The 26,121-nt window shown below is 43.1% G+C and overlaps 1 protein-coding gene across 1 annotated transcript in view; it reads left to right on the forward strand.

Moving 5' to 3' along the window:
* Positions 1 to 25,305, forward strand: part of HFM1 (helicase for meiosis 1) — a 52,932-nt gene extending 27,627 nt beyond the window's left edge. The window contains exons 20-38 of the mRNA XM_060277458.1: positions 454 to 545; positions 1,969 to 2,075; positions 3,031 to 3,078; positions 3,662 to 3,759; positions 3,857 to 3,988; positions 5,281 to 5,366; positions 7,078 to 7,161; positions 8,391 to 8,548; positions 8,631 to 8,734; positions 9,942 to 10,094; positions 17,011 to 17,106; positions 18,825 to 18,943; positions 19,947 to 20,029; positions 20,165 to 20,262; positions 20,751 to 20,996; positions 21,844 to 21,934; positions 23,772 to 23,883; positions 24,308 to 24,447; positions 24,700 to 25,305. Of these exons, the coding sequence (XP_060133441.1) occupies positions 454 to 545; positions 1,969 to 2,075; positions 3,031 to 3,078; positions 3,662 to 3,759; positions 3,857 to 3,988; positions 5,281 to 5,366; positions 7,078 to 7,161; positions 8,391 to 8,548; positions 8,631 to 8,734; positions 9,942 to 10,094; positions 17,011 to 17,106; positions 18,825 to 18,943; positions 19,947 to 20,029; positions 20,165 to 20,262; positions 20,751 to 20,996; positions 21,844 to 21,934; positions 23,772 to 23,883; positions 24,308 to 24,447; positions 24,700 to 24,763 (2,111 nt within the window). The 3' untranslated portion in view covers positions 24,764 to 25,305. The remainder of the gene's footprint in view (positions 1 to 453; positions 546 to 1,968; positions 2,076 to 3,030; positions 3,079 to 3,661; positions 3,760 to 3,856; positions 3,989 to 5,280; positions 5,367 to 7,077; positions 7,162 to 8,390; positions 8,549 to 8,630; positions 8,735 to 9,941; positions 10,095 to 17,010; positions 17,107 to 18,824; positions 18,944 to 19,946; positions 20,030 to 20,164; positions 20,263 to 20,750; positions 20,997 to 21,843; positions 21,935 to 23,771; positions 23,884 to 24,307; positions 24,448 to 24,699) is intronic.
* Positions 25,306 to 26,121: the final 816 nt, after the last annotated feature.

The following is a 26,121-nucleotide window of genomic DNA, read 5'->3' on the forward strand; positions in this document are numbered from 1 at the left end:
GGATTGTGGAGTTCAGCCACAGAATCAGTCATTAGGCAGTAAAGAATGTGAAAGCTGCATAATGCCCATATTGGTTCCCAAGATAAGACATGGTCATTAGGCCAGACCAGACAGAACTGTTGATACTGCTGAAGTACATTGTTGGGAGAAGTGTCCCTCTGCCACTTCATGCTAATTTGAGAGCATGGAAAGCTCTTATGTCAGTTCAGTGATTTCATAGTTGTAAATGGGAACAATTTCTCCCTTTAATATTAATACTTGAAATTTGGTATCGGAGCAAGCCACAGTACTGTTGTTAAATCTGCTTAATGATGTGTTGTCTCCGCTCTCTAAAGGTGAGTAATTAAAAACTGGTAAGTCTGCTCAGGGTTATGATATGCAGGGAGAAAAATGGATGGAACACTACACCTGACTCACCAGAGTGCTAAGTGCTTTATATTTCTTTTCCTACAGAAACTGGACGACTAATGGCTTGGTATTATATTGCATTTGACACCATGAAGAAGTGTTTTACGATTCATGGAAACGAGACTTTACATGAACTGGTAATTTTGTTACACAAATGAAATATGAATATCATGAGCAGAAGGAGGAAAGGGTTTGTTGCTGTTTCGTTAGCTCTTGCGCAAGCTGGTGGAAGGCTTTTTGTAGTGTAGCATCACATTGTACCCGGCAAATTGGATGAGGAGGGGAGGGTTGGCTGGGACTTATAGTTGCCGAGCGGACCTGAGTGAAGCCTGCCTCCCACAGGTTCGTTTGTTGAGCCATGCCCCCCTAAGGCCGCCACGGATTGGCTCTTTTGAATCAGTGGATTTGGCGGGAACCTGTGAGCCTCCATGGTGGCCAAGGGGGATGCACTGCACTCAAAGTAGCATGTTGCATCCAAGCAGCAAGGGAGGTGCTGCGTCGGGCCGCAACCACCGCTCACCGAGGAGGTACGATAAGCAACCATTCTGAAATCAGATGAGACTTTCTACTAGCAGAAGGGCACTTTTGGATCCCAGCTGTTCCATATAATCCCATTTTAAATTTATACTTTACATAGTCATGAATACTTAAATCTCATGAGTAAGCCTGAATCCAACCCTGTTCTGTTCCTTTAGGAATAGCGTTACTTGTTTTAGAATTGCAAGTTTTATCTGTTTTTATAATGGTAGATTAGATAGCTATAACTCAGCTTAGGACCTTATGGTGAAAGGTGGTTAACAAATCTTATTAATTAATTAATTAGTCCATTAATATTACCACAGTATAATATTTTATAAAAAGTTCCTCCTGCCATTTGCCTAAATCAGATATTGCAACACTTCCCAATTACAGTAAACTTCTTAAAATAATCATTGTACGTTAGTTTTGCAGTGGGTACAATCCCCCCCATCTTTCTCATTCTGACTCATTTATTTTTCTTTGCTTGTTTACACTGATGTAGTTCTGGCCTAGCCACTGATCACTCGTTGTAGTCTGTACTGTATATGCTAGAAATATATTGTAAAGGGATGATTTCCTAACCAGGGACTCAGCTACATTAACAAAGAAACAGTGATTTGAAGGAGTTATAAACATGTAACACCAGCTGGCGCCAGAGAGCAGGAAATGTTTCTATGTGATTTTCCAGGGTCCCCCCCCCCCATTTGCTATAACGATCTAATTTCTGACTTATTTATAGTGGGTTTTCCCCCTGTGTGTAGATCCACCCCAGGTTTCATACTACATGAACAATATGTGGTTTACACACTTTGGTTTGCACTTAGCTGTGCAATTGAACATTGAAGACCAAAGTTTAATCCTGGTTTGCAGTCTTGGTTTTCAGGGCAACCCCAATCATACTTTTCTGGTTTGATTGTGCTAGCAATCCTGAAAGGCCTTATAAAGTATCAAAAGTAATACTGTTGTGCTTAAAATATAATTAAAATATTTAGAAAAGGCCAAGATGGGAGAATTTTGAATAAATGAAAGAAACTATTGCAGGTCACATTGATCTCCAGCTGCAATGAATTTTCAGACATCAAGTTAAGAACAAATGAGAAAAAAATACTGAATACTTTGAATAAGGACAAGAACAGAATAAGCATAAGGTACAAGGTGATATATTCAAAAAATAAAATTTAATTTTTATTATAGACCACTGTTGCTGTCCTGCACACAGTTACATAGGTTTGAAAATCACAATTTAAAATATTACTAATTCTAGTTCCCACGGGAGATGCAAGAAGAAACTCCATGTGGTCAACATTTGGCTGGGTGTAGCAATTACTTGTTCTGACAGGTATTACAATCCGCTTGAGAGCACCATGCCAACACCCTTCCTTTGCTGCTACCCCCACTCATTTTTCAGCAGTTCGGGAATTCATTTTGGAGCACCAAAGAAATGACAAAACAAGGAAATTTCTCTAGTCTTTGTTTTCCCCTCATGGTGCAAGAAGAACCCTAATGCATGCTGGAGTGTCAACTGCTGGGTGGGTGGGTGGGTGGGAGACACACTGAAAGAACTGGACTCAGGTTGTGTGACTGCTTTTAGTTAGCACTTGTCCGAACCAACAGTTGCTACATCTAATTGACTTTTCTGCCCATGTGTAGGTTCTTCTTAGGTCTAGGGTATGAACTGTGGCTTAAGTTACTCTGATTTCAGCAGAACTTCATTTACGTGTACTTAAAACTGGCTTCTACAATTAGTGGCACAATAAGTCAAATGCAGTCCCAGCAAAGTGGCCCTCAGGTGCTTGATCATCCCATTGTTTGGCCCAGGCAAGCAGCAATACCAGGAGCATTATAGAACCATTTATGGCTGGTGAGCTGCATTTGGCTTTGTGGATCTCTTAACTCTTCAGGCCTTCTGTAGGTCACTAACTAAAACAGGCATTTACATATCATTGCATGTGATAATTCTAGACATACTGTACATTGCTGGTAGTTCCTACAGGCTAGACAGTGTGTCACATTTGAAGCCATTGTTTGTCATTGGACCATTAAGATGGGTGTAAGGTCCCAGTCTTATGGAATGAAAATTGATATGTTGTGTTTCATATACAGATATCCAATGGAAGGAAAGATAAAAACAAGAGAAATGAAAGTGAATTGGTAAGCATTTAGGCTCTCCTATTTTAAAATAGAAATAGAGCAGCCACTCGCTGCTACTTAAGACAATGATAAAATTCTAGGTCAATTAATTCCTGTAGAATCACTTCTTTTTTATATATAATAATTTTCATTAAATTTTCAATTTTACAATTTCAAATAAACATTTTGCATACTTTAAAATATCTAATGACTTTTTCACTTTCCATGGTTCGTTTTACATATTGTACATACCTGCATATTTAACAATTGCAATCAGTTTTCCACTTTTACATCCATCAAAAATTATTTACCGTACTCCTTTGAATTTACCTTAATGCTGCCAGTGTTTTCAGCTGTATACAGTTATTTTCCATATATTCAATCAATGTTTTCCAGTCTTCTTTAAACGTATATTCTTCTTGCTCTCTTGTTCTATATGTTAAATCTGCAAGTTATGCATATCCTGTAGAATCACTTCTAAGCTTTCTATATTATCTAGATTTTTTCCTGACCTTGATTTTATTCCCCCCTTCAGTAGCTGACATGACTGAAATGTTTAAAATCTGTTTTTTATAATTTGAATGATTCACTATTTCTTTTGCAGTCTTATTCAGGCACAGCTAGGATGCATTCCCATACAAGATTTCACATTGACACAAGATATAGGGAAGATTTTCAGAAATGGCATAAGGCTTACAAAATGTATGATAAAATATCATTTTTGCTTTTGGATTATTTAAAAACAGTCTGCCTTGTAAGATTCCCCTCGCCTCACCTGTATGTTTGTTTTCTTGTGCAGGGTTGTCTGAATTTCTGGCCTCCCGTCAAAACAACTTTATTGCATTATTAAGCTCTCTGATTTTAGCCAAGTGCTTTAGGTGTAGACTTTGGGAAAACTCGCTGTATGTATCTAAACAACTTGAAAAAATTGGTGGGTACTACAGTCAACAAGAAAGTACAATGTATAGTGAACTCAATTATGAAGTATAACACCTCATGCTCAATATTTGCTGCGGAATTCAAAGGGTCATATGGGGAATTTCTGCATCTTAGGTCCCATCCACACTGTATACCTAAAGCAGTTATCATTCTCACTTTAAACAGCCATGGATTCCTCATAAGAATAATAGAATTGTATAGAGTTTGAAGGGTCATCTACAGTTGCCTGAGTTCCATGGGAACAGAGATTCACTGTTAAACCACTCTAAGAACTATAGCTCTGTGAAGGGAATAGAAGTCTGCTAACAACTTCTTAGAACCTTTAACAAACTACAGTTCCCAGGATTCCATAGCTGGGAGAAGCCACAACTGTTTAAAGTGTTATGATACTGCTTTAAATAATGGTGCATTACTGAGGCTTCTGACATGCCTAAGAAATTAGACCCCTTGACTTTTTCAAAAAGCTGACTCCCGGACATGGGGCGATGCTGCAGCAGTCTCTATTGTACACAAGAAGCAGCAATTAGAAAAGAAAACCAGAGATGCTTCAGTGTATAAACATATGCAGTTGAGTGTGCTCATAGCATTTCTTTGGATCCCAGTGTTTGCTTTTGGCCTGAGCGCAATTTGATATTGGCAAGAATTATACACTCAGAAAGTGGAAAAGGCGTATGTAACTAGATTAGGCATCCAATCCTTGGGTGTGAGCTCCATTGAGCGTAGTTGGACTTATGGTAAATATGCGCAGAATTTCAGTGCAAATCAGTCAAGTCAGCCCTTGTTCTAAATAGGCAGTAGTTTGATCTTTACCTCCTATAGCCAGAACTTTGAACTATGACTGGTGCATGCCAGCAACATGGCAAATTATGACAGAAATTCAGCAATCCATCTCTGAGTTCTCACAATCCACCTATAATTGATGGCCATTGCTTTAAGGTTTTCGTGTTTAATTTTTACTTCTTGCATAAGTCCACTCAGAAAATGAAACTTGAAGGAGAATTGCATCAATGTTTTGAGATCTATTTGGTGTAACCCTCTTCAAATGTATTTTAAATGCCATTTTATATTTGCTTGCCTTTGGTGAAGATAATGATAAATTATTATTTACTGCAGTATTTGTAAGAAAATGCTGTTACATAGCTGCCAAGTTTTCCCTTTTCTCACGAGGAAGCCTATTCAGCATAAGGGAATTTCCCTTAAAAAAGGGATAACTTGGCAGCTATGTGCTGTTAGTAAAACAAAACAAAAAAACCACAGCAATTAAGACTGTGCAATTTTCAACAGGTGTGACACTGTCAAGTGCAATGATGGCAGCTGGTCTGGTATCCTTTGAAAAAATAGAAGATATAAATGCAAGAGAACTTGAATTGGTATTTATTTTATAATCTGCCTATTTTGCAGTTTTGTTTAAAGTATGTTTAATTGGCAGAAGGGGGAAGCAATAATGACATCACAGAGGGTCAGTGGTTGGTTGGAAGTAGGTTGGAAAATGAGCTTGGAGCAGAATGAGCGAGACCACTAGAGGTCAAAGAGAACAACAATTACCAGACCTTTAGAAGGCATCTCAAGGCAGCCCTGTTTAGGGAAGCTTTTAATGTTTGATGGATTTCTGTATTTTAGTGTTTTGTTGGAAGCCGCCCAGAGTGGCTGGGGGAACCCGACCAGATGGGCGGGGTATAAATAATAAATTATTATTATTATTATTATTATTATTATTATTATTTATTTTCTTGCTTCCACTGTGCTGTCATTGTTTGTGGTACCAAATAGAATCACTTGAACAAAAGACTGGTATGTGCTGATTTTTTTTGTAAGCATATATAAGGGCCCTGTAGATTGCAGTTATTGGAGGCTAGTGAAAAAGCAGGCTGTTTGTTAGGGCATTTTATCTTTCTATCCTTTCCATTAAATTTCAAGGATCTTCTAAATCAGCACCCGATGTCAGTAACAGACTGAATGAAGGTGAACAATCTGAGACTTAATCAGACACGATAGAGGCACTCTTGATCAGTCAGAAGGCAGATAAAGAAATAAGGGTTCAACCTGTGTTGGGTGGGGTTACACTTCTCTTGGAGACTCGTAGTTTAAGTGTACTCCTGGATTTTGCCCAAGTTTCAATGGTGTCCAAGTGTATATTTGCACAATTATAGCTCATGTGTCAGTTGCATTAATTCCTAGCCATGGTGACAAATCCCTGGGTTGCATCCTGATTGGACTACTGTAATGTACTGTACATTAGGCTGCATTTGAAAAATGTTTGAAAGCTTCAGCTGGTCTGGAACACTGCAGCCAGATTGCTGACTAGGGCTGCTAATGGAGAGCATGTCGCTGTTTTGTTAGAACAACTTTACTGGCTCCTGGTCCCTTTCTAGGCACAATTCAGAGAGCTGGTCATGACCTATAAAAGCCCCAGATAACTTGGGCCCAGGTTAACTGAAAGTTCATATTTTTCTTTACAAACCAGCCCAGGTGCTAAGCTCCTCGGGTAAGCACCTTCTCTTGGTCGCATCAACTTCAGAGGCACAGTTAGTGGTGACACAAGAAACAGCCTTTTCTGTGGCTTCTCTCTTATTGTAGAATTCCCTCTCTAGAGAGGTTAGATTGGCTCTCTCTGTTATCGGTCCACCGGCATGCTAAGACCTTCCTATTTAAACAGGCTGTTGAAAACTATCTGCAGTAGATCTTATTACTAGGCTGCTGTCTGAGCAATCAGTATTTTAATGGCTGTTATAAATGTGTTTTATTGCATTTTAACTGCTTTTCCCTGGTTTGTTTTTATTACTTTTTATATACTATAAAATATACTATATATAGTGTTATTTAGTATATGTAAGCTGCCTTCTATCCCAACTTGGGAGAAAGGCAGACAATCAATCAATAATCTAACATTTGTCAGCGAACAGTTTAATTAAAATATCCCAAAATAGTGCTTTTATATTTTGATGGATTATGGGGAAATGGTTAGCAATGATAATATCAGGGGGACAATCTTTCTCAAATCAATGCTATTTTGTATTAGGATGTTTGCAAAATCAATGCATGCTGAATTAATATGAACTCTTTCTGAAATAAAATTTCCAGATTTTGAATAGGCACCCTCCTTTTGGAAATCAAATTAAAGAATCAGTAGCACACCTTCCAAAATATGAACTTACTGTAGAGCAGGTAAATAGAATGGCCTAATTGCATTTTTGTTCTGCCCTTCACCTCCAAAACAGTTGTATAGAGAAAGTTAAATAAAACTGTATTCCTAAATTTCACAAAGATCGGTTCAGTTATTTAACTCTCATGACGTGTAGTGCCCTGAATAATTACAAAGAAGGTCCTCAAGCTAAGAATTCCTAGGTTTACAGTGATTTTGTAGGAATGAAATGTGCTAACTTGGAGAGGAGGAGGAATAAGGAGCCTATAGAGAAGATCTTATAATTATAAATTGGAAAAATAAACCTAAGACATGTTGATTTTTCTGTAAGATTTTGTCTGCACCGTGGTCCCTGTTTCTTGTAATCTCTCATTTGTTCCATTTTCTGCTTGTGCAGATTTCCTCATGTTTGCAGTATACACATAGAAAGGAAACTACAGGGAGAATTAAGAAGCAAAAAATTAGGTGGTAGATCAATATTGGATTAGGCACAATACCTAGCTCAATACAATGGCAGCTTAGGGTAGATAAGTTTCTGGGTAGGACTCTCAGTTTCTCCCACAGCCTATAAACTGTCAAATAATGCCCTCTTGGAGGATTTGGCTGAACATGTGAGGGTTATGTGTAGGGGCAGGGATGCAGAAAGAAGCCCAGGACTCAATGTCCTTGTGCCAAGGCTCCTCTCTGAACTTTTCATGCTAATTGTGAAGGTCTGAAGGGGACCACTTCTGGGTTCAACAGAATGCATGTAGAAGCCGCTGTGCAACTGGGGACCTTGTCTTATCAGGATTCCTGATCAGGTAGAGACTTCTAAGCATATTGTCACATATATAGAGAGAAGCCCTTCTCAAACCTTCATGCTCAATGTGTAGAAGGCGCTGTTTTGAACTAACCATGGTGTGGTGTAGTCTGAACTATAGTTTAGGGAAGAAACCCAGCATCAGAAACGACCATTTGCAGTTGACTTGTTTCCTTAACCCTAATTAAGACTAACCACAGTACTGGATTTGCACTTGACAAAACAAATATTGGTTATCTGAAAGCAGAAGTAAACGTTTCCCATCTCCTTGTGGCCAACCTGGAGGAGAGGGGAATGGGGCATGTCAGAGCCCAACGCCAACGTTTATAACATTCAATCATACTTTAGCAGTATATTTGAATCCAGCCAATATATACAAAGTAAAACTGTATTTCTACATTGTGAAATAGGTGAAAAAGTAGTATTATTTTTAAAATATGTATCTTTTCCAAGCTAACAAAATACAGTGAAGCCGTAGCTGAAATTCTAGTGACGGTCATATTAAAGAACTTTGAACAGCTACAGACAAAGAGAACTGCCCCAGATTTTCACTATGTGACCTTAATAATAGGAGATAATGATAATCAGGTGGTTTTTAAGCAAAAGATTACGTGAGTATACTCAAATCATTTTAAAACTTTAAAAAATTGCCCATTTGTGCATATTTAATATCAGCATATTGATACTTTGCAGGGATTCCGCTTTGCTGAAAATTGGAAATTGGACTAAAAAGGTTGAAGTGAGAAGAGCTGTTAAGTCTGAAGAGCTTAGCATAAATCTAATCAGTTCTGAATATGGTAAGTTAATTTATGTGATGTAAGTCTTAAAACCAATTCTGTTCAAGGAAAACTGCATTCTATTTCTATAATATATTGCAAACTTAATAGGTTGGATCCAGACTTAGCTCCCTTGACTTAAAATTGCATAACTATGCTCTCCTTTTCTATCTGCTGCCTCACTGACTGATGTAACCAGTAGGAAGCAGACCACATTCATTTGACCTGTAGCTCCATTCAAGGGGTGGAACCATGGCTCAGTGATAAAACACATTAAGGTGTGGGAAGGTAAATTGCAAACGTCATGTTTGCATGTTCAAAATCAGCTTCTGAGCCAATGTTGTGGTGATTTTAACCTCTATATGATAAAACTCCAAAGCTGTCATGAGAATACTGGATTCATTTTGTTTCCACCACCTTAAATACCGCTTTGTGCAAGCTGCTTTAGTGATGTCTGCAGCATTTTCTGCTTGAAAAAGACTGTTCAGCTCACACCATAAATCAGAATTGTTGCAATTTTAGCATCTAACATGCCATATTTTAAAAAGTGAAAATGGACACAGCAACTGAAATGGCTACAACTTTATTGATTTCAGATGTAGGGAGCTTTGGCATAGGCATTGGGCATGTATCCCTCTCAGCCCCCTGCTGGGGGTCTGAGGCATGACATGGTATTTTTGGGAAGGTGGGTCCATCGCAAAACACAGGTTTACACAGCTGGCCCCCCAAATGCTAAGGGAAGCCCTATGGCCCGGTAGCCCTATGCAACTGGCTCTTTGGACAGAGACTTCCCTCCAGACCCCTCTAACGGGGTACCCTGTAATCGCCGCCTCAGGATATGGGGTGGGATGAGTCACCACTTCCCTCCCTACCGTAATTGTATTAAAGACTATAGGATTCCACCCAAGGCTTAAATCGCCAAAAATGGCACTGTGCCACAGAGTGAGTTGAGGGAGGCACCGCGTCGGGCCACAACCGCCACTCACGGGAAGGAGGTAAACGGCCATTATATTTAGATAAAAAATAAGCTGGTGAAGGAAAAACTCTGGAGAGTAGCTGTTGGTCTGACATCGGTCTCCTTTGCACTTGGGTCATAGCTTTCTTTTGGCATTTTAATCTTTCAATTTATTAAGGGAGCAGAATTATAGAAATACAGACATATTTGAAAACTCAATAAATTATACATACATACATACATGCATGCATGCATGTATATTTTCTGCAACAGTTGGACTAGATATCCAGAAAAAATTTAAGGCATTTTATCTTGGACCAAAGAGGTTTGGAAATCAAAAGATGAGCGTACATGGAACATTAAAAAGTGAATGTTCATCCAATCAGACTTCCTCAGAAGGATCAGCAACAGCAGGGATCAGTAAAGGTAAGTGATAGTTCCATACTAAGTAACAGATCTGAGAGGCAGGGTTGGCTACAGTTGTATATATACTTGCTAGCAAATCCCAGTGCAATATTGCATAATGTGTGAATTGACTTTAAAATGTGGATTGCAAACAAATGAAAGTGCAGCATAATCTCCACCAACATGCTGGCTCCCAAGTCTTCTTCAGGGATGTTGGGACAAAGCCCTTATCCGCAGGGACTGATGCCCTGCTCCAAGTTTGCAGGAAACTAGAAACAATTTGGTGGGGGGTGGGGGTGGCGCAGTGCCTTTTTGATTGCTGCTCGGAGGCTCTGGGATGAGTTGACAAGAAGAAAAGCATCAAAAAAGAAATGCCAAGACCACCCTTTAAGCAGGCATTAGGGGGTATATCCGGGGAAGGTTTCTCTTTGTGTATACGTGCCTTTAATTGCTGGGTTTTTGTTCTGTTTGTGGCTCCTTAAATGTTTTAAATGGTATTTTACAATCTTTTGCTTTTAATTATTATAAGCCGAGCCCCATCTTTGTTTTAAGAGGTGGGGTTAAATTGATAAATAAATGAAATAGTTTTAAAGTAACGTACTTGATGGCACCCTATTTCTGAATGTACTTGTTTGAAAGTACATCCTTGTCAGAGGGCCTGGTATGGCTACTCTAGAGTAACGACTCCAGCATGGTCTTTTAAGGCTTTTATTAAGTGCTGACTATTTACAGTGTTCAGAGCAGTAAAAATGCATCCTTAAGGTGAGGTGTCAGAACTCCCGAATGGCGATTGGCGCGTTTTCTTCCAGCACCACAACTTTGGCAGACCCAACCTCTTCCCCCTACGTTTGCGTCGCAATTCGGGAGTTGGGGGGATTGGCCTCCCCCCCGTGCGTCCAACTTCCTGTCCCACCTGAGGCATGGGCTCCACAACCCTGCCTGAGCCTCGGACACCACTTCCTGACTCTCCGCTGGAGGCAGAGCTCTCCTTACTCTCTCCAGCGCTTGGTGATGGGCTGGAACTTAAGATGGGAGGGACTTCCCTGTATCCCTTGTCCCTCACATCCACCCCCCTCCCAGGCTCCTCTCTCCTCCTCCCCAGTGGCTCTCTGCTTGCTGGGGACGAGTGAAATCCCAAGAAGTCTGTGGCATCCGAGCCTGTGGGTGTGAAAATTTCCCCCCAATCCTGCGATCTCTCTCCTTCCCCCTGAGAAGACGGAAATCCCAAGAAGTCAGTGGCATCAGAGCTGGTGGGAGTAAAAATGTTCTGCCAGTCCTCTCCTGCCTCTGACGTCGTTGACCTCGGTGAAACCCACACCTCTTCTTCCGTGTCCTCAAATTCCGCTTCCCATCTCCATGGGGAGCTGCTGCCTGCTATCCCTTCCTCCTGCTCCTCCCCCTCTCCCTCCCTTTCCATGTGCCAGGGCTTGGGCCTGTGGGGGAACAGGGCGTGGAATTCTTCCACTAAAAATTCCTCAGGTACTTCCGTGGCCGGTATCCACTCATTGTGGGATGGCGGAGTGTCCTCCCATGCTATCAGGTACTCCAGTCCTCTCACCCCTCTCCTTGAGTCTAAAATCTCAGTTGCCTCATTGAGCTGTCGGGCGTTTCCCGTCTCCCCCCCTCCCTCTGGAGGCTGATCGCTGTCCCTGAACCTGGTACTTTCCCTGTACGGCGACAGCAGTGATCTATGAAACACTGGGTGCACTCTCATGTCCTCCGGCAGTGCTAGCCTGAAGGCTACCGGGTTGACCTGTTGCGTGACCGTGAAGGGGCCCAGCCTCCTGTGTGCTAACTTTCTGCATCGCCCCCTGGTGGGAAGACCTTCCGAGGATAACCAAACCTTGTCCCCCACCCTTATGACCTCTCCCGGCCGCCTGTGGCGATCTGCCCCCTTCTTATACGCTTCCTTGGCCCTCTCCAAGTGTTCTCTGAGCTGTTGGTGCACCGTCTCCAGGTCCTCTGCCCACTCCTCGGCCTGTGGGCCCTCTTCCTCCTCCTCCCCCTCCCTCTCCGGGAAAGATCTGAGGTCGCGCCCATAGTTGGCCTTAAAGGGCGACACCCCTGTGGAGACGTGCACCGCATTGTTGTAGGCAAATTCTGCCAGTGGCAGGCGATCCACCCAGTCCGTTTGCCTCTGGCTGACGTAACATCTCAGGTACTGCTGCAGAATGGCGTTGACCCGCTCCGCCTGTCCATTGGTCTGCGGGTGCCGAGCCGTCGACAAGCTGACCTCCACCTGCAGGAGGTTCATGAGCCGTCGCCAGAACCTGGAAACAAATTGGCGGCCACGATCCGAAATAACTCTTAAAGGCAATCCATGCAGTCGGAATACGTGGTCCACAAACAGTTTGGCCGTCTCTTCTGCCGAGACCGCCCTGGCACACGGTATAAAGTGGCACATTTTGGACATGAGGTCCACCACCACCAACACTGCGGTCTTGCCCCTGGACGACGGCAGGTCTGTGATGAAGTCCATGGACACTACTTCCCACGGCCTGTGCGGTGTGGCTAATGGCTCCAGCAAACCTGCTGGTGGCGCTCTGACCACCTTTGCTCGCTGGCAGGTGTCACATCCCCTGACATAATCCCGAACATCCTCCCGCACCCCTGGCCACCAGAAGTGTCTCATGACTAGGTGAGTGGTTTTGTCCCTTCCGAAATGACCCGCCGTTGGGTTGTCGTGCATCTGCTTGAGAACCTTACCTCTCAGCTGTTTGGTCGGGAGGTACAGGGCTCCCCTGTAAAAAAGCAAACCCCTCTTCTCCTCAAAGTCTTTGGCCTGCTCCCTCCCCCCTCTCAGGTCTCTGAAGATGCGGGTGGCAAATTCATCCGCTGCCGTCAGTGCTGTGAGTTCTGCCTCGCTCACCACTGCTGCACCGCATGACCATGCAGATGGGGGGAAAACGTGCCTGGGTGCTGGTGGCAACTCCTCCTCCATGTACTCTGGCTTGCGGGAGAGGGCATCCGCCCTGACGTTCTGCTCCCCCGGGATGTAGTGGATGGAGAAGTTGAAGTTCGAGAAGAACTCTGCCCACCGTATCTGCCGCTGGTTGAGCACCCTGGCCGTTCTCCAGAACTCCAGGTTCTTGTGGTCTGTGCACACCTGGATGGGGTGCTTGGCGCCCACCAGGAAGTGTCGCCAGTGCTGGAACGCCGCGTGGATCGCGAGAAGTTCCCTATCAAACACTGTGTAGTTGCGTTCAGGCTGGGTCAGCTTCCTGGAGAAGAAGGCACAGGGTCTCCACTCTCTGTTGGCGTCCAGTTGCAACAGAATCGCTCCCACAGCTTTATCAGAAGCATCTGTCTCCAGGCGTAGGGGCGCATCCTGCACCACGTGGAACAGGTGCTGGTCTGACGCGAACACCCTCTTGAGGCTTTCGAACGCTGCTTGTGCCTCTGGTGTCCACCTGAACTTCTGCTTGCCTCTCAGGCAGTCGGTGATGGGAGCCGTGACCCGAGAGAAGTTCTGGATGAACTTCCTGTAGAAGTTAGCGAAGCCTAGTAGTCGTTGGGCATCTTTGCGCGTCCTGGGGCTGTGCCAGTCCAGGATGGTCTGCACCTTGTCCTTGTCCATTGCCAGTCCCTTGTCTGACAGCTTGTAGCCCAAGAAGTCCACCTCCTTGGTGTGAAACTTGCACTTCTCCAGCTTCACATACAGGTGGTTGTCCTTCAGGCGCTGCAACACCTCCCTGACATCCTTCACATGCTGCACTGGGTCATTGGAATAGATAAGGATGTCATCCAGAAAGACCAGGCAGTTCTTGAAGAGGAGGGACCCCAGGACGTGGTGCATGAAGGCCTGGAAGCAGGCTGAGCCCCCTTGCAACCCGAAGGGCATCACCAGATATTCAAAAGAGCCCAGAGGCGTGAACATCGTGGTCTTCCATTCATCGCCTTCCCGGATCCTGATCAAGTTGTACGCCCCCCTCAGGTCTAGCTTGGTGAAAATCTTGCCCCTGCGTGCCGCTGTCAGGAGATCATCCACTCTGGGCATGGGGAAAGCCACTGGCTCTGTCACCGAATTCAGCCGTCTAAAATCCACCACCAGGCGGCGCTGTTGCGTGTCTTTCTTGTCCACCCAGAAGACCGGGCTGCCCCCTGCTGCCTTGCTTTCTCTGATGAACCCCCGCTTGAGGTTCTTGTCGATGAAAGCGCGCAGATCCTCCAGTTCCTGGTCTGACATGGCGTACAGCTTGGCTGGGGGTATAGTTGCCCCCGGCACCAGGTTGATCTGGCAGTCAAAAGGCCTGTGTGGGGGTAGGTGGTCGGACTCCGCTTCGCTGAAGACCTCCTGCAGGTCCCAGTACGGCTTGGGTATCGCCTCACCCCCTTTGACGTGCATGGTGGCCACCGTGGCTATCGGAGGCCCCTCCCCTGGTTGGTGCTGCATGCAATGTTCCAGACAAAAGTCCGACCCAAACGTGATGCATCTCTGGTGCCAACTTATGGAAGGGTCGTGGCGCGCCAGCCAGCTCATTCCCAAAACGATGGGGGGGTCTGAGATGGTCGTGACGTTGAAAGCCAGTGTCTCTGAGTGCCTTCCCACCGTCATTCTCATGGGGGGGGGTTTGATGAGTGATGGCCCCTCCCAGCAACTCTCTGCCATCAATGGTGGCCACATGCAGGGGAAAATCCAGCTGCAGAAGTTGGATTTGGTGCTCTTCTGCAAAGTTACTCGAGAAGAAGTTGGCAGATGCCCCACTGTCAATTAAGGCGAGGACTGACAGGGGGTAGCCATTTGGGAGCGTCAGCGTGACTTCTAGAACCACTCCTGCTCTGGGAGGGGTGGGCTGGCTCTGCTCCTCTCTGTGCGGGTGGGCGGGCTGGGGCTGTTCACTGCTGACTGTGCCTGGCTGCTGCCCCTTGTCTCCTGCAGCCAGGCTGTCTCGTTTCCCTGCTGTGGTGCTACGTCAGTGGGGGAAGGTACAACCGTTCCCGCCTTTCCTTGCCACTCCCTGCGATGAGGGCAGTCTCTGACGCGATGCCGGGGGGAGTTGCAGAGAAAGCAATTCCCTCCTCTTCCCTCCTTGCGTTTTGGCGCCGCCGGGGTTTGAAAAGCCCGCGCGCGCGCTCCCCCGATCTCCATCGGTTCCGGCTCTGGGCTTGGTCTGGGCGGGTCTGGGGGCGGTCCCTGGGGTGGGTTTTGGTGATGTGGTCTGTCCTGAGAGCGTGGGAACCAAGGTTTTGCTGCGCGCGTCGCTTGTTTGTCATACCATCTGGATTCCTGCCTCACCCCCACCGCTAGCGCCGCTTTGCTGAGCTGATCCATAGTCTGCGGTCTAGGACCTCTTGCCAGCTCATCCTTAACGTCTGCATGCAAACCTAGGTAGAAGGCTGATTTCACTGGCTCACTGTTCAGATCCCACCCCAGTTTGTGCACCAGCATGGTGAATTTCGCCCAGTAGTCTCTAACTGTCGATTTTCCTTGTGTTAGGTCATGAAGCTCCTGTTTAGTGGCCTCCATTTCACTGTCGCTAGCGTACATTAATTTTAAAGCTTCTAGAAATAAAGTTGCGTTCTTCATGCAAGGATTTTTTTGCGCGATGAGCGGTCTTACCCATTCCCGGGCGGCCCCCGTCAAATGCTCTATGATAAAGTAGACTCTGTGCGCGTCATCTGGGAATTCTGCTGCATGCAATTCCAGCGCATAATTTATCTCAGTCTCGAATCCGAGGTACTCCCTCGGGTCTCCGCTGAACTTGGTGACTAGGCTCTGTCCCCTTCTCACTTGGACTAGCTGTGGCTGGGGTGCCCCCCCACCTCTAGCGGCTTTCTCCTCTTCCAACTTTTTCTGCAGGTCTAATACCATCACCCTTAGCTGTTTCTCAGTCTCCTCTTTTGTCCTCACCTGGTCCACCAGCTTGTTCAGCTCCTCCTGCGCCCCTCGCGCTTCCTCCTGAGCGGCATGCAATTGCTGCTGTGCGTGCGCTGTGAGGGTCTGTAGCTCCTGCTTCGCTGCTTCAGCCTCCAGCCTCCAATGCTCAGCCTCTTGAGCGCTCATCGCTGCACTCCAAAGTAGCCAAAAAAGATTCGGGAGTTGCTGTCAGAGGGCCTGGTATGGCTACTCTAGAGTAACGACTCCAGCATGGTCTTTTAAGGCTTTTATTAAGTGCTGACTATTTACAGTGTTCAGAGCAGTAAAAATGCATCCTTAAGGTGAGGTGTCAGAACTCCCGAATGGCGATTGGCGCGTTTTCTTCCAGCACCACAACTTTGGCAGACCCAACCTCTTCCCCCTACGTTTGCGTCGCAATTCGGGAGTTGGGGGGATTGGCCTCCCCCCCGTGCGTCCAACTTCCTGTCCCACCTGAGGCATGGGCTCCACAACCCTGCCTGAGCCTCGGACACCACTTCCTGACTCTCCGCTGGAGGCAGAGCTCTCCTTACTCTCTCCAGCGCTTGGTGATGGGCTGGAACTTAAGATGGGAGGGACTTCCCTGTATCCCTTGTCCCTCACAATCCTGTTAATTTTAAATGGCATTTATTTACAGGCAGTTGGGATTAGGAACAGCTTTTCCAATGAAAGGCTCAATCACTGCAGTGGGACATTTATTGCCACTGAGTTGCAATAAATAGAATATTCATGCTCTATGGCTTTTATGGCTTTTCTTCTATGACATTAAACTTTAAAATAGTATAGGAACAAATATTAAGGATAGACTCACAATTCACTTTAAGTGATAGCAAACACACAATATAGGTTAACTGCCTCTGGAATTGCCTACCCTCTTAGGAAATTGACTGACAGGACAACCGACAGTTGACCATGATAAGTACATAACAACTGTTCTACACGTTCACATTTTCAAATTATGTCTATTATCACATGGCTAATGTATGCTCTCAAAATCAACCAAGTTCCACCCCACTGCTATATGTCACCTGATGAACATCAACACAATCAATATTTTAAAATGCATATATATTACTTTAGGAGGCCCTCGTAGCCAAGGGAACCTCAGCACGAAGCATGGGAATAGGAAATGCAACCATCACTGCAAAAATAAGGAAATATGTGGACATGACTGCTGTAAGTTTCATCCATTTTGGGCGACCTTTACCTGCGAAAGGGAGGAGGATCCAGCCTTTGATGTGAGCATTGAAATGTGCACAGCTCTGCACACATCTGAACACTTTTATGAGCATAGAACATGGGTTTGCTGGAGACAATATCACAGGAAAGGATGTGGAGATTGTCTCACAAGTTCTTCTAGAATGAGCGTCGCTGCAAAACAATGAGGGATGATGGTACAAGGGATATGGCATATGCAATTTATTCTGCTTTTATAAAACGAATAACCTTTTTTTTTTTTACAAAATATATGCTTTTGGTTTTTTAAAACATAAATATATATTAGAGTGATCTTTTTAGGGACTTCTGGAGTTTTTTCTCTTCTTACCCCAGCATGAGCTATGCTTTGGTGCTGCTGACCCCCAATGCCGTGCATCACTGCAATTTACTAAGAGCAGGAAGGACAAGACAGTAGGAACCTGGCGTGGTGCAGGTGCAGCAGCAGAGCCAATCTGATGCTCCTCCTGCTGCAACCCGCCACTGAGGCAACACTGTGCTGAGCTTCCACTGCCTTGCCTTCCCCCCTGCCGCAATGCATGGCATTGAGAAGGCAGGTCCGAAACGCAGCCAGCCCCTACTGCCTAGCACTCAAAAGATCACTTGGTGAATTACTTCACCTTCGCTGCTGGGATTAAATTCACCGCAGAGCAGTCACAAAATCAAGAGCTGTCAACTGCCTACTGGGATAAAGAGCAGGAGGGCTCCTTTGTAGCTTCAAGAAGCGCTTCGGGACACATTCCTTTCCCATGGCTTCTGTAATTTGCTGTGACTTCAATGTTGGCACCGTATATAGAGGAGAGCGGGATCCCAGCAGCGAGCCCCACCCGCAATCAACATTTAGCCACAAGACTGTCTATACATCCTGTCCCCCAACTAGCCCTCTGTAGATGTTTTGGACTACAGAATAAAGACATTAATGTGCGACCATATCGGAACAGTGATAATTCCTTAGATTGGATAATGCAGGTTTACTTAACCGGAAAGAAATAGGTTTCTTGACAAACGTATAGGTCCAAGTGGCACATTTCTGTAATTAATGGTTTGTTGTAGCCATGCTGAGTTGGGCTGTTTTGCACCCGGTTTCCTACTTGCACATGGGAGAAACAAAGATCCCTGGCTTAGCATTACACAGAAGTGAGTGGAGCAGTGCTGCACACCAGGATGCTGGGGTGTGTGTGTGCTCTGAAGACCCCAGTGGAACCAATATGATACTCCTGTCAGTGCCTCTTTAGTCCACCTGTGCAGCCCTGACCTCACCACCATTCAGTGTTTCCATCTGTACAGGTAACATAGATTTTGGTAATCATTAGCCAGATAAAAAATATGGGATGTACATTTACAGGAAACTTGGCTGTGAAATTATACAAGGACACAACATGATTTAGGAATGGATTCCTGATACAGAATGTGCAGCAGAACATGTCTGCTTTTTGAGGGCAAGCCTTTGTGGTCTAAGCTACTACCTCAGAAGCGCCTGAGATGAAACAAATACACCTTTGCTCTTTAGAAACAGAGAAAGGTTCAGTCTTGGTTGTTCAGATACAGAATTACCAAAGAATATTTTTAAATTTTTGTAACTTACCATGTTGTGTTCCTAACGTTGTATGGCATAAATATTTTAATTGAATGCAAATAGAAAGTAGACACAAAACATGTAGCCTTATCTTTCTTTCAAGGTAAAATTGGAGTTTCACAGAAATATGAGATGAGGAAAGATTCAAAGTTTTCTTCATATCTCGCTGATTTGAGGAACAGAAACACAGAATCTGCCATTCCCCCAGCCAAACGATTAAAGGTGCACAGATGCGGAAATACTTTTGCTTGCATTTTGTTAACAGAATGTCTCTCTATTTCCAGTTAACATTTTTATTAGTAACATGGTTACTGCTGTCAAACATTTGCTATGAAATTGGCAGAGAGTAAAAACTATATGCATTGATTAAGAAGGTACCCAGAAAAGATGGAAGACAACCTTGTTAATGGGAACTATCCCAGCAAACTTCTTTGAAAGTAACTTTTATTGTAAATTGCAGTAAGATCTATTTTCAAGTAAGTTTTCTCAGATAATTTGTAATCATTGGAATATATTTCCATGCAAAATTGATTTAGGATCAGGCTGTAAGACTGGAATAAATATTCATCATGGAACAGCTTAAAGATTGGAATGCAAGTGTCACACATTGTTTGGCTGCCTGATTTGGGTATGCAAGATTTGCAAATAAAGACGGTACACCATATATCTGTGTTAACATACTTTTATTGGAACTCGGTAGAATTAAAACTTGGGCAGAGTGAAGACTTTTCAACCATATGTTAGCAACTACAGGATGATTCCCACCACCTTTCTTCAGGTTTCAAAGCTGAAGAGTTGTACCACTGTAGGACTGCTATTCATTCATCCTCCTTTGCAGAGTTACACATAGGAATGAGGAATTGCTCTTCCCTTCCTTGCAGGAAAATGACTTGGGCAATTGATAATAGGGAATGAAATATGGTTAACAAACTATAGATTACAGCCAGCCTGGGCTTGTTGTTGACATGCTTGCATAGTTCTAAGCTTCTGCTGACTAAATTTGTTCATTTAATTCGTTTTTTCCCCTAAAAAAAAATTATACACCTTCTCAACCATATAAAAAACACCTCTCATAAAGTGGGGAAAAATAATGTTGTTCATATATGACTTTCCTATTCCTGACAAGGTGTCAGAAGTATTCATTTTCTAGGTTTATTTGTACATACATAAACCAAGCCCATGCTATCATATATGTCCATTGTAATGATCTCTCCCTGTATTTTAGATGCAGATGCCAAATAAATCTCAAAAAGTGGATCTTAAACAATTTGCTTATACTCCTAAATCTTTTCTTCCAAGATTGCCAAGGTACTGTACTGCCATAAAAATAGTCTGTCACCCAGTTTACTTGTTCATTTTAATATCAACAAACACAATGTATATTTTCTATATAAATAAGATTTAATTTACACCTTTCTTGTGATTTTGCCTGCTTTTATAAAGGTATGTACAACATTCAGGGTACCCGTTGCTGGAAGAAAGGAATGATCCTGTTCTCCAGGAAAGTTTTGCAATGGAATCTGATGGTTACAAAGAGGCTGGTAAGTTGCAAATGCATTCTAGGATTCAATCCAATGAAAGTTAAGCGTTTTAAAATACGTTTCAAATGGAGAAATTATTTCAGTTACAATCAATGTATGTCTTACCTTTGGCTGAAACTTCTCTGTTTTGTTTCGCTTTTCATTTTCTGACAGCTTGAGATTTCCTTGTAGCTTCCCCCCCCCCCCCCCGGATGGGTGACATTCAGGTAATATTGGGATATCTTTGTCCTGGTTGTCAATTGGTCCCTAGCTCATTCTTGCTTTTGTAAATTTCTGAGACTAAATGATATATTTGATTATGCTAGAACTCTCTTGATTTCAAAGTCAGTCTCTTGATTCTCTTGATCATGCTTATGGTTTTGATTTTTTTGTATCTGTAGCAGGCAATAATTTATGAAGCCTGTGTAATCCAAATGCAGTTAGAATATATTTTATAATGAGAAATTATTTTACTCTTTCACCTGTATTTTTATTATGCTCAATTATAGGTTTCATTGTAAGCAAGCAACCTGCAAGTTGGAATGAAGAGAGCTGTTGGACAATGCTTTCACATGAAAATTTCAAAGAATCTTCAATAAATAATAACTTGACTGATGCAGATAAAAGCAGCTCTTTGTTTTCAGAACCTTTCAGCGTAAACTTTGAGTTAGATGAGATTTGGGGCGATTACGACGACAGTAGCCTTGTGGACGCCAGCACATTTTGTACTGATATGGAGAAAACTAAGACTTCAGGTAAAGCAGCTGCATGTAACATACTGTTATGTATAAAATAACAGTTATCACTGCATGCATAGAATTCATATCATTGGCATCTGGGGGGGGGGGGAAGTATCCAAGCCCACCCAAAAGATACAAAGGGGTGCCAACTGACTTTTGTTGGGGGAGAGAAAGAAAAGTGCAGAACATAGATTTTGAAAGGTACCATAATTTGCTCGTGATATTCAAGATGAATATCAGAACTTAAGCTGTAGTACTTAGTCTGTATGACACTATAATAAACGGATGGGGGAGTGGTAAATTGCTGCCACTTCCAAAGCTCTGTTGGCTTATGCCAGCCAGGGTAGGAGATGATGGGGAGCAGACTTACTTTTCTTCCCTGCACAGTTTTTGATACTCACCTATTTGTTCCAATAGGAAGGAAATTTAGTTTTGCTAGTTCCAGGTTGATGTCAAGGGGAGGGCTGGCCCAAGGGCTTCTCTGAACCCAGTGGATCCAAGCTCCCCTCTTGAATTAGGCCCATTTCAGGACTTGATGCTGGCCTCTGAGAAGCATCAGTGGTAGATCGCTCATTGAGCTATCCATGAGTGTAATTTCAGTGGGGTGGCAGTCGGACTCCAGTATATGGGTTTTGGGGTTGCTTTGCCAGTTGCTAGTAATGCTTCCTCTTTTTATCTCTTGAATATTTAGATAAAAATCCATGGGAAATTGGTCCCATTTTGTTTGCAAAATATAACTGGAGAAGCACCTTTGTATATCTGATTAATTTGCTTTTGTTTGGAGTAGTAAAACCTTAAGATCGTGCTTCAGTTATGTTTGCTTTCCACTTGAAAGTTGTTTTGGGATGTTTTTATGTTTTAGAATCTTCTCATCTGGGATCTATAAATACATGCTTCCAGAACACCCAGAACCAAACTGCACAAAGCAAATCTCCTGGTGCACTTTTAAAAAGGTATGTGTAACTTGGTGCCAATCGTGCATACACACAATCTAGTAGCAGCTGGTAGGGCAAAGTGGCATTGCTTACCTGGCTAAGGGAGGCAGGTTGGCGCCATGCAGGTGCAGTGGTGGAGCCAATCCTAATATATTTATCATTGCCTGCAAACTGTTACAAGAATTTTAGATTAAGGGCACTAAAATGGAAAATCCTGAATAATGAGGAAACACATTTTTATTGATGCTGTGCAATAGTTTCTTACGTAATGTAGATGGCTCTGTATAGTATGTTTCTTCTGTTTCTTCAAATACATAGGACTGCTCTATACGTTTGTTCTCCTTCTTGCTCCTAGTAAAAAGTCCTAACAGGGTAAAGCCTTTTAAGATTTGGAAAAGCCCAGATCCTAACAGGTGGGAGGTCTGCCTTGTTTAAACTCACCTGATTCTGGAGAGAAGGAAATGGACTCTGCAATCTGTGGAGTTCAATGATGGGAATGCTTTTAAATGGCAGTATATTATGCTGTTGAACCTAAGTATCTTCAATGAAAAGAACACCAGCAGTCTTCAAGTCCACTCCAAACACAGCCCAAAGGGGAACAATTTGCTGACCTCCCTGAGGACAAAGACATGTTTCTGGGCACTTGATCCTTAGATTGCAATTAAAATCAGCGATTCAGAGAGGAATCGGAATCGGAATCCTGTTCTGCATTGGTGTGCCAGCTGCTCAAGGCTTCTCGTTCACTTGCACGCCTTCATTTGAAATGGACACTACTGGAGGACACTTAACAGTGTGAGGCTTGCCCATAGTGGAACAATGATGTGCTGGGTAGGACTGGTCCTGGCTTTGGATGCTCTGCTTCTGTCTCTATTTGCACCCTTCTGTTCAGTTGCCTAACCAAAGATACCCCTCAGGCCAATCTTTTGCCAACTACACCTGATGTTCTGGACTGATCTTTCTTCAAGGCCTGGCTCAGGAAACTTGATTGCTCCCATCTGGGAGGGCTTTCTGTTCAAGCCCTTCGCCAGCAGCCTGGCATGTGAGTGAGAGCATTTAAAACACCTCAAGTAGGCCCAGTGAGCGCCAGTTCCCACAGTCACTTAAGGGGACTGGCGGTCATTGAGATTTGTTACCTAAGCCCGGAATTTAAATTCATATCTCTGTATGAATATGTGAGGAAAGCGCCTTTCAGAATCAAACATTCCCTAGAGCACGGACACCATTCTATATCAGGGGTGGTTAACCTGTGGCCTTCCAGATATTGCTGGGCTACAGCTCCCACCATCCCTGACCATTGGTCATGGTGGCTGGGCCTCTAGCAGCACCTGAAGGGGTGGCCACAGGTAAGCCACCCCTGTTGTAGAGGATAATTGCTATGGAAAAGGGTGTGTGGGTGTGGAACATTTCTGTACAGCTAGTTCGGTGCTTTAGAGAAAGATTCGGCATGCAAGTGTCTAGAGAGACATGAGAGGTACTTTTACAGGGCAACACATAGAACCTACCATGTAGGTTGCCCAGTCAACAGTGGTCTTACATTTATCTCTTTCGGCTGAGCTGAGGACCAGCACATGCTGTTGTAGTCTATGATAGCTGTATCTTCTCGGTGATCTGGGGCTCTTGTAAATAAGCTCTTTGCAGAAATGTCCTAAATATGGGTAAATATAAAAATAATGTCTATGTTTTCTACATCTGCCCAGAATATGCATATTTTCTATGCTCAAAATAAAAGTGCCCTAAAAGGATGGCATGACTCATTTTACCATTGTCTTGCCACACTTTAAAACTATATAAACTCTCGTTTTCTGGTTTCATTTCCAAACATTTAATTTTGCTTTGGGTTCTTTTTCTTTTTTAGTTTTTCAATATTTAAAGAGAAACCTGATATCTGCCTGCCAGAATCTACTTCTCCATCATTAACTCCACCATCAAGTGTGAAACCACTTGCTCAATATGGCAATAAAAAAATTGTAAGTGAAAGCATATATCTGATCATCTTGCTTTCTGATTATGTACTCATTGTATGTTGATATGCATATTTTGTGTGTGTCTGCTTAAAATGTTTTTCCTAGAGTAGCAAAACATCTCAGACCACCGTGGCTTTGACCCACATCTGTACAGAGCAATATTCCAGATCAGCTTATCATTCTTCCAACAGACTAATGATTGTTGCTTGGAATCACTTGTTTGCTAGCACAAACACATTGTGTTTTAAACCTAATCTTATATAGTCTTAAAAATTGTGCTTGTAAATTCTTTAACCTGGCATTCTGAATAATACCCACAATAGGACAATAAAATGTAGGTGATATTCCGTGTGTAAATTACACTTTCGGAATGATAGGGCCACTTGCTTTGAAATCCAGATTTCTTCTTGTGATTTTTGCATTACAGTTTTGCTTTCGAGAAGAATATAATCTCCCACAAAAACCAAAACCTGTACAGTTGACTACAACCTCAGGTTCTTGCCAAGTTACTGGAAAGGAGGGCTTTCTTATTAGTAAGAAGAAAATGACAGAAGAGGCTGACCACAGGTAATGAAAATGATTTGTGAAGGTACTGCCTGAGCTTGGTATGCAGCCTGCATAATTGTATCTAGATAGATATTTCAGAAAGGTCATAAGATTGCAAGTAACTTTCTTGAGCTTTTCTATGCAAATAATTGTATTCTAACAGAACAGTTTGGTTTAATAGCACTATATATTGTGCTGCAGATAAAATAATATGATCTTACAAAGTTTGGTATAGTAAACCGAAATGTTTCTTGGGTGCTTTCTTTTTCCTAGGCAACAGCTTTCTGATGATGATGCAATTAAGCTTTACCTTGGGATATTTGATGGCATTTTCTAAGACCAGTAAACCAAACGTACATGAAGCATAAGCACTCATTTTGAGGATGAGATCTTCAAATACCGAGTCTGGATTTTCTACTTTTGATGTATAGTATAGCAGTTCATTAATAGTCAGTTTTGCTACATACATTAATGACCAGAATACTATATGGTTTGCTTGCAGTATTTAATGTACAATGCATTTTAATAGTTATTTAAATAACTTTGTTTACATGAGGTTTCTGTTCAAAATATTGTAGAAGATAAAGCCCTTTGCAAGCCTTTTATTAAAGGGATTGTTTTTGAGCCAAGGTATTTGTTTTGTTTCAAATTATACCTAGTCTTATTCTTGGAAAAAAGATTATCCGTGTAATATGCATTTCCTAGGTAAATACATTTGTGAACAATGCCTGTGTTATCCCTGGAAAAAATATCTTCTTGGTAGGATTTCTTTTTATTGAGCAGTTATTCGCATTAAACTTTTTTTTTATAATGACTATACATTATGTGAAACAATGAGTTTTTAAAATAAAATGGAATAAAGTTAGTTTGCAACCTCTGTTTTCTTTTAAGTACTATAATCAGAATCTGTCCGTTCAGTGGATAGAAGGCATTTCAGTTCACAGAAAAAGTCTTCTAAGAACAAAAGGGATCTTTCAGTGAGCAAAGCTCTCCTTCTGCATGTGGAACAGAGCCTTTGGAGTCAACCAAATGTGTTTGCCTTCTGGGAGCTCTGCAGAAATTGGGTCCAGGTTTCCAAAAGAAATTTCACCACATACAACTGGGTTCAGTAAACTGACATAGCTAAGTATAGAATCATAGGATTGTTGAGTTGGAAGAGATCCTGATGCTCATCTAGTCCAATCCCCTGCAATGCAGGAATATCAACTCAAGCATCCATGGCAGATAGCCACCCAACATCTGCTTTGAAACCTCCAATGAATGAGACCCCACCACCTTTCAAGAGAGTCCATTCCACTATCCAACAGCTCTTACTGTCAGAAAGTTCATCCTGATGTTGAGTTGGAATCCCCTTTCTTGTAACTTCAGCCCATTGATTTGGGTCCTACACTTTGGAGCAGGAGAAAACAGACTTAGATGTAGACAGATCTTATGGGTGCACCTGGAGGTTTTTTCTGCTCCTCCTTCTGGTAGCATTTCCATGCATTCCCAAGATTGAGAGCTGCCTTGAGCAGCCCTCTGTGACAGCAAAAAGTTGGTATTGAGGGGCGAATCTGCTATAAACATAACAACACTTTTGGGTGCACATATGAGCCTCTCTAGACTCCAGCCATTAGATAGAAGCATCTCCTTATGTCACCATTGTTTATTTATAAAATTGGTACAATGCAGCATTACAGGAAACTACAGAAACTA

This window comes from Zootoca vivipara, chromosome 7, assembly GCF_963506605.1.
Source record: "Zootoca vivipara chromosome 7, rZooViv1.1, whole genome shotgun sequence".
Classification (NCBI taxonomy): Eukaryota; Metazoa; Chordata; class Lepidosauria; order Squamata; family Lacertidae; genus Zootoca; species Zootoca vivipara.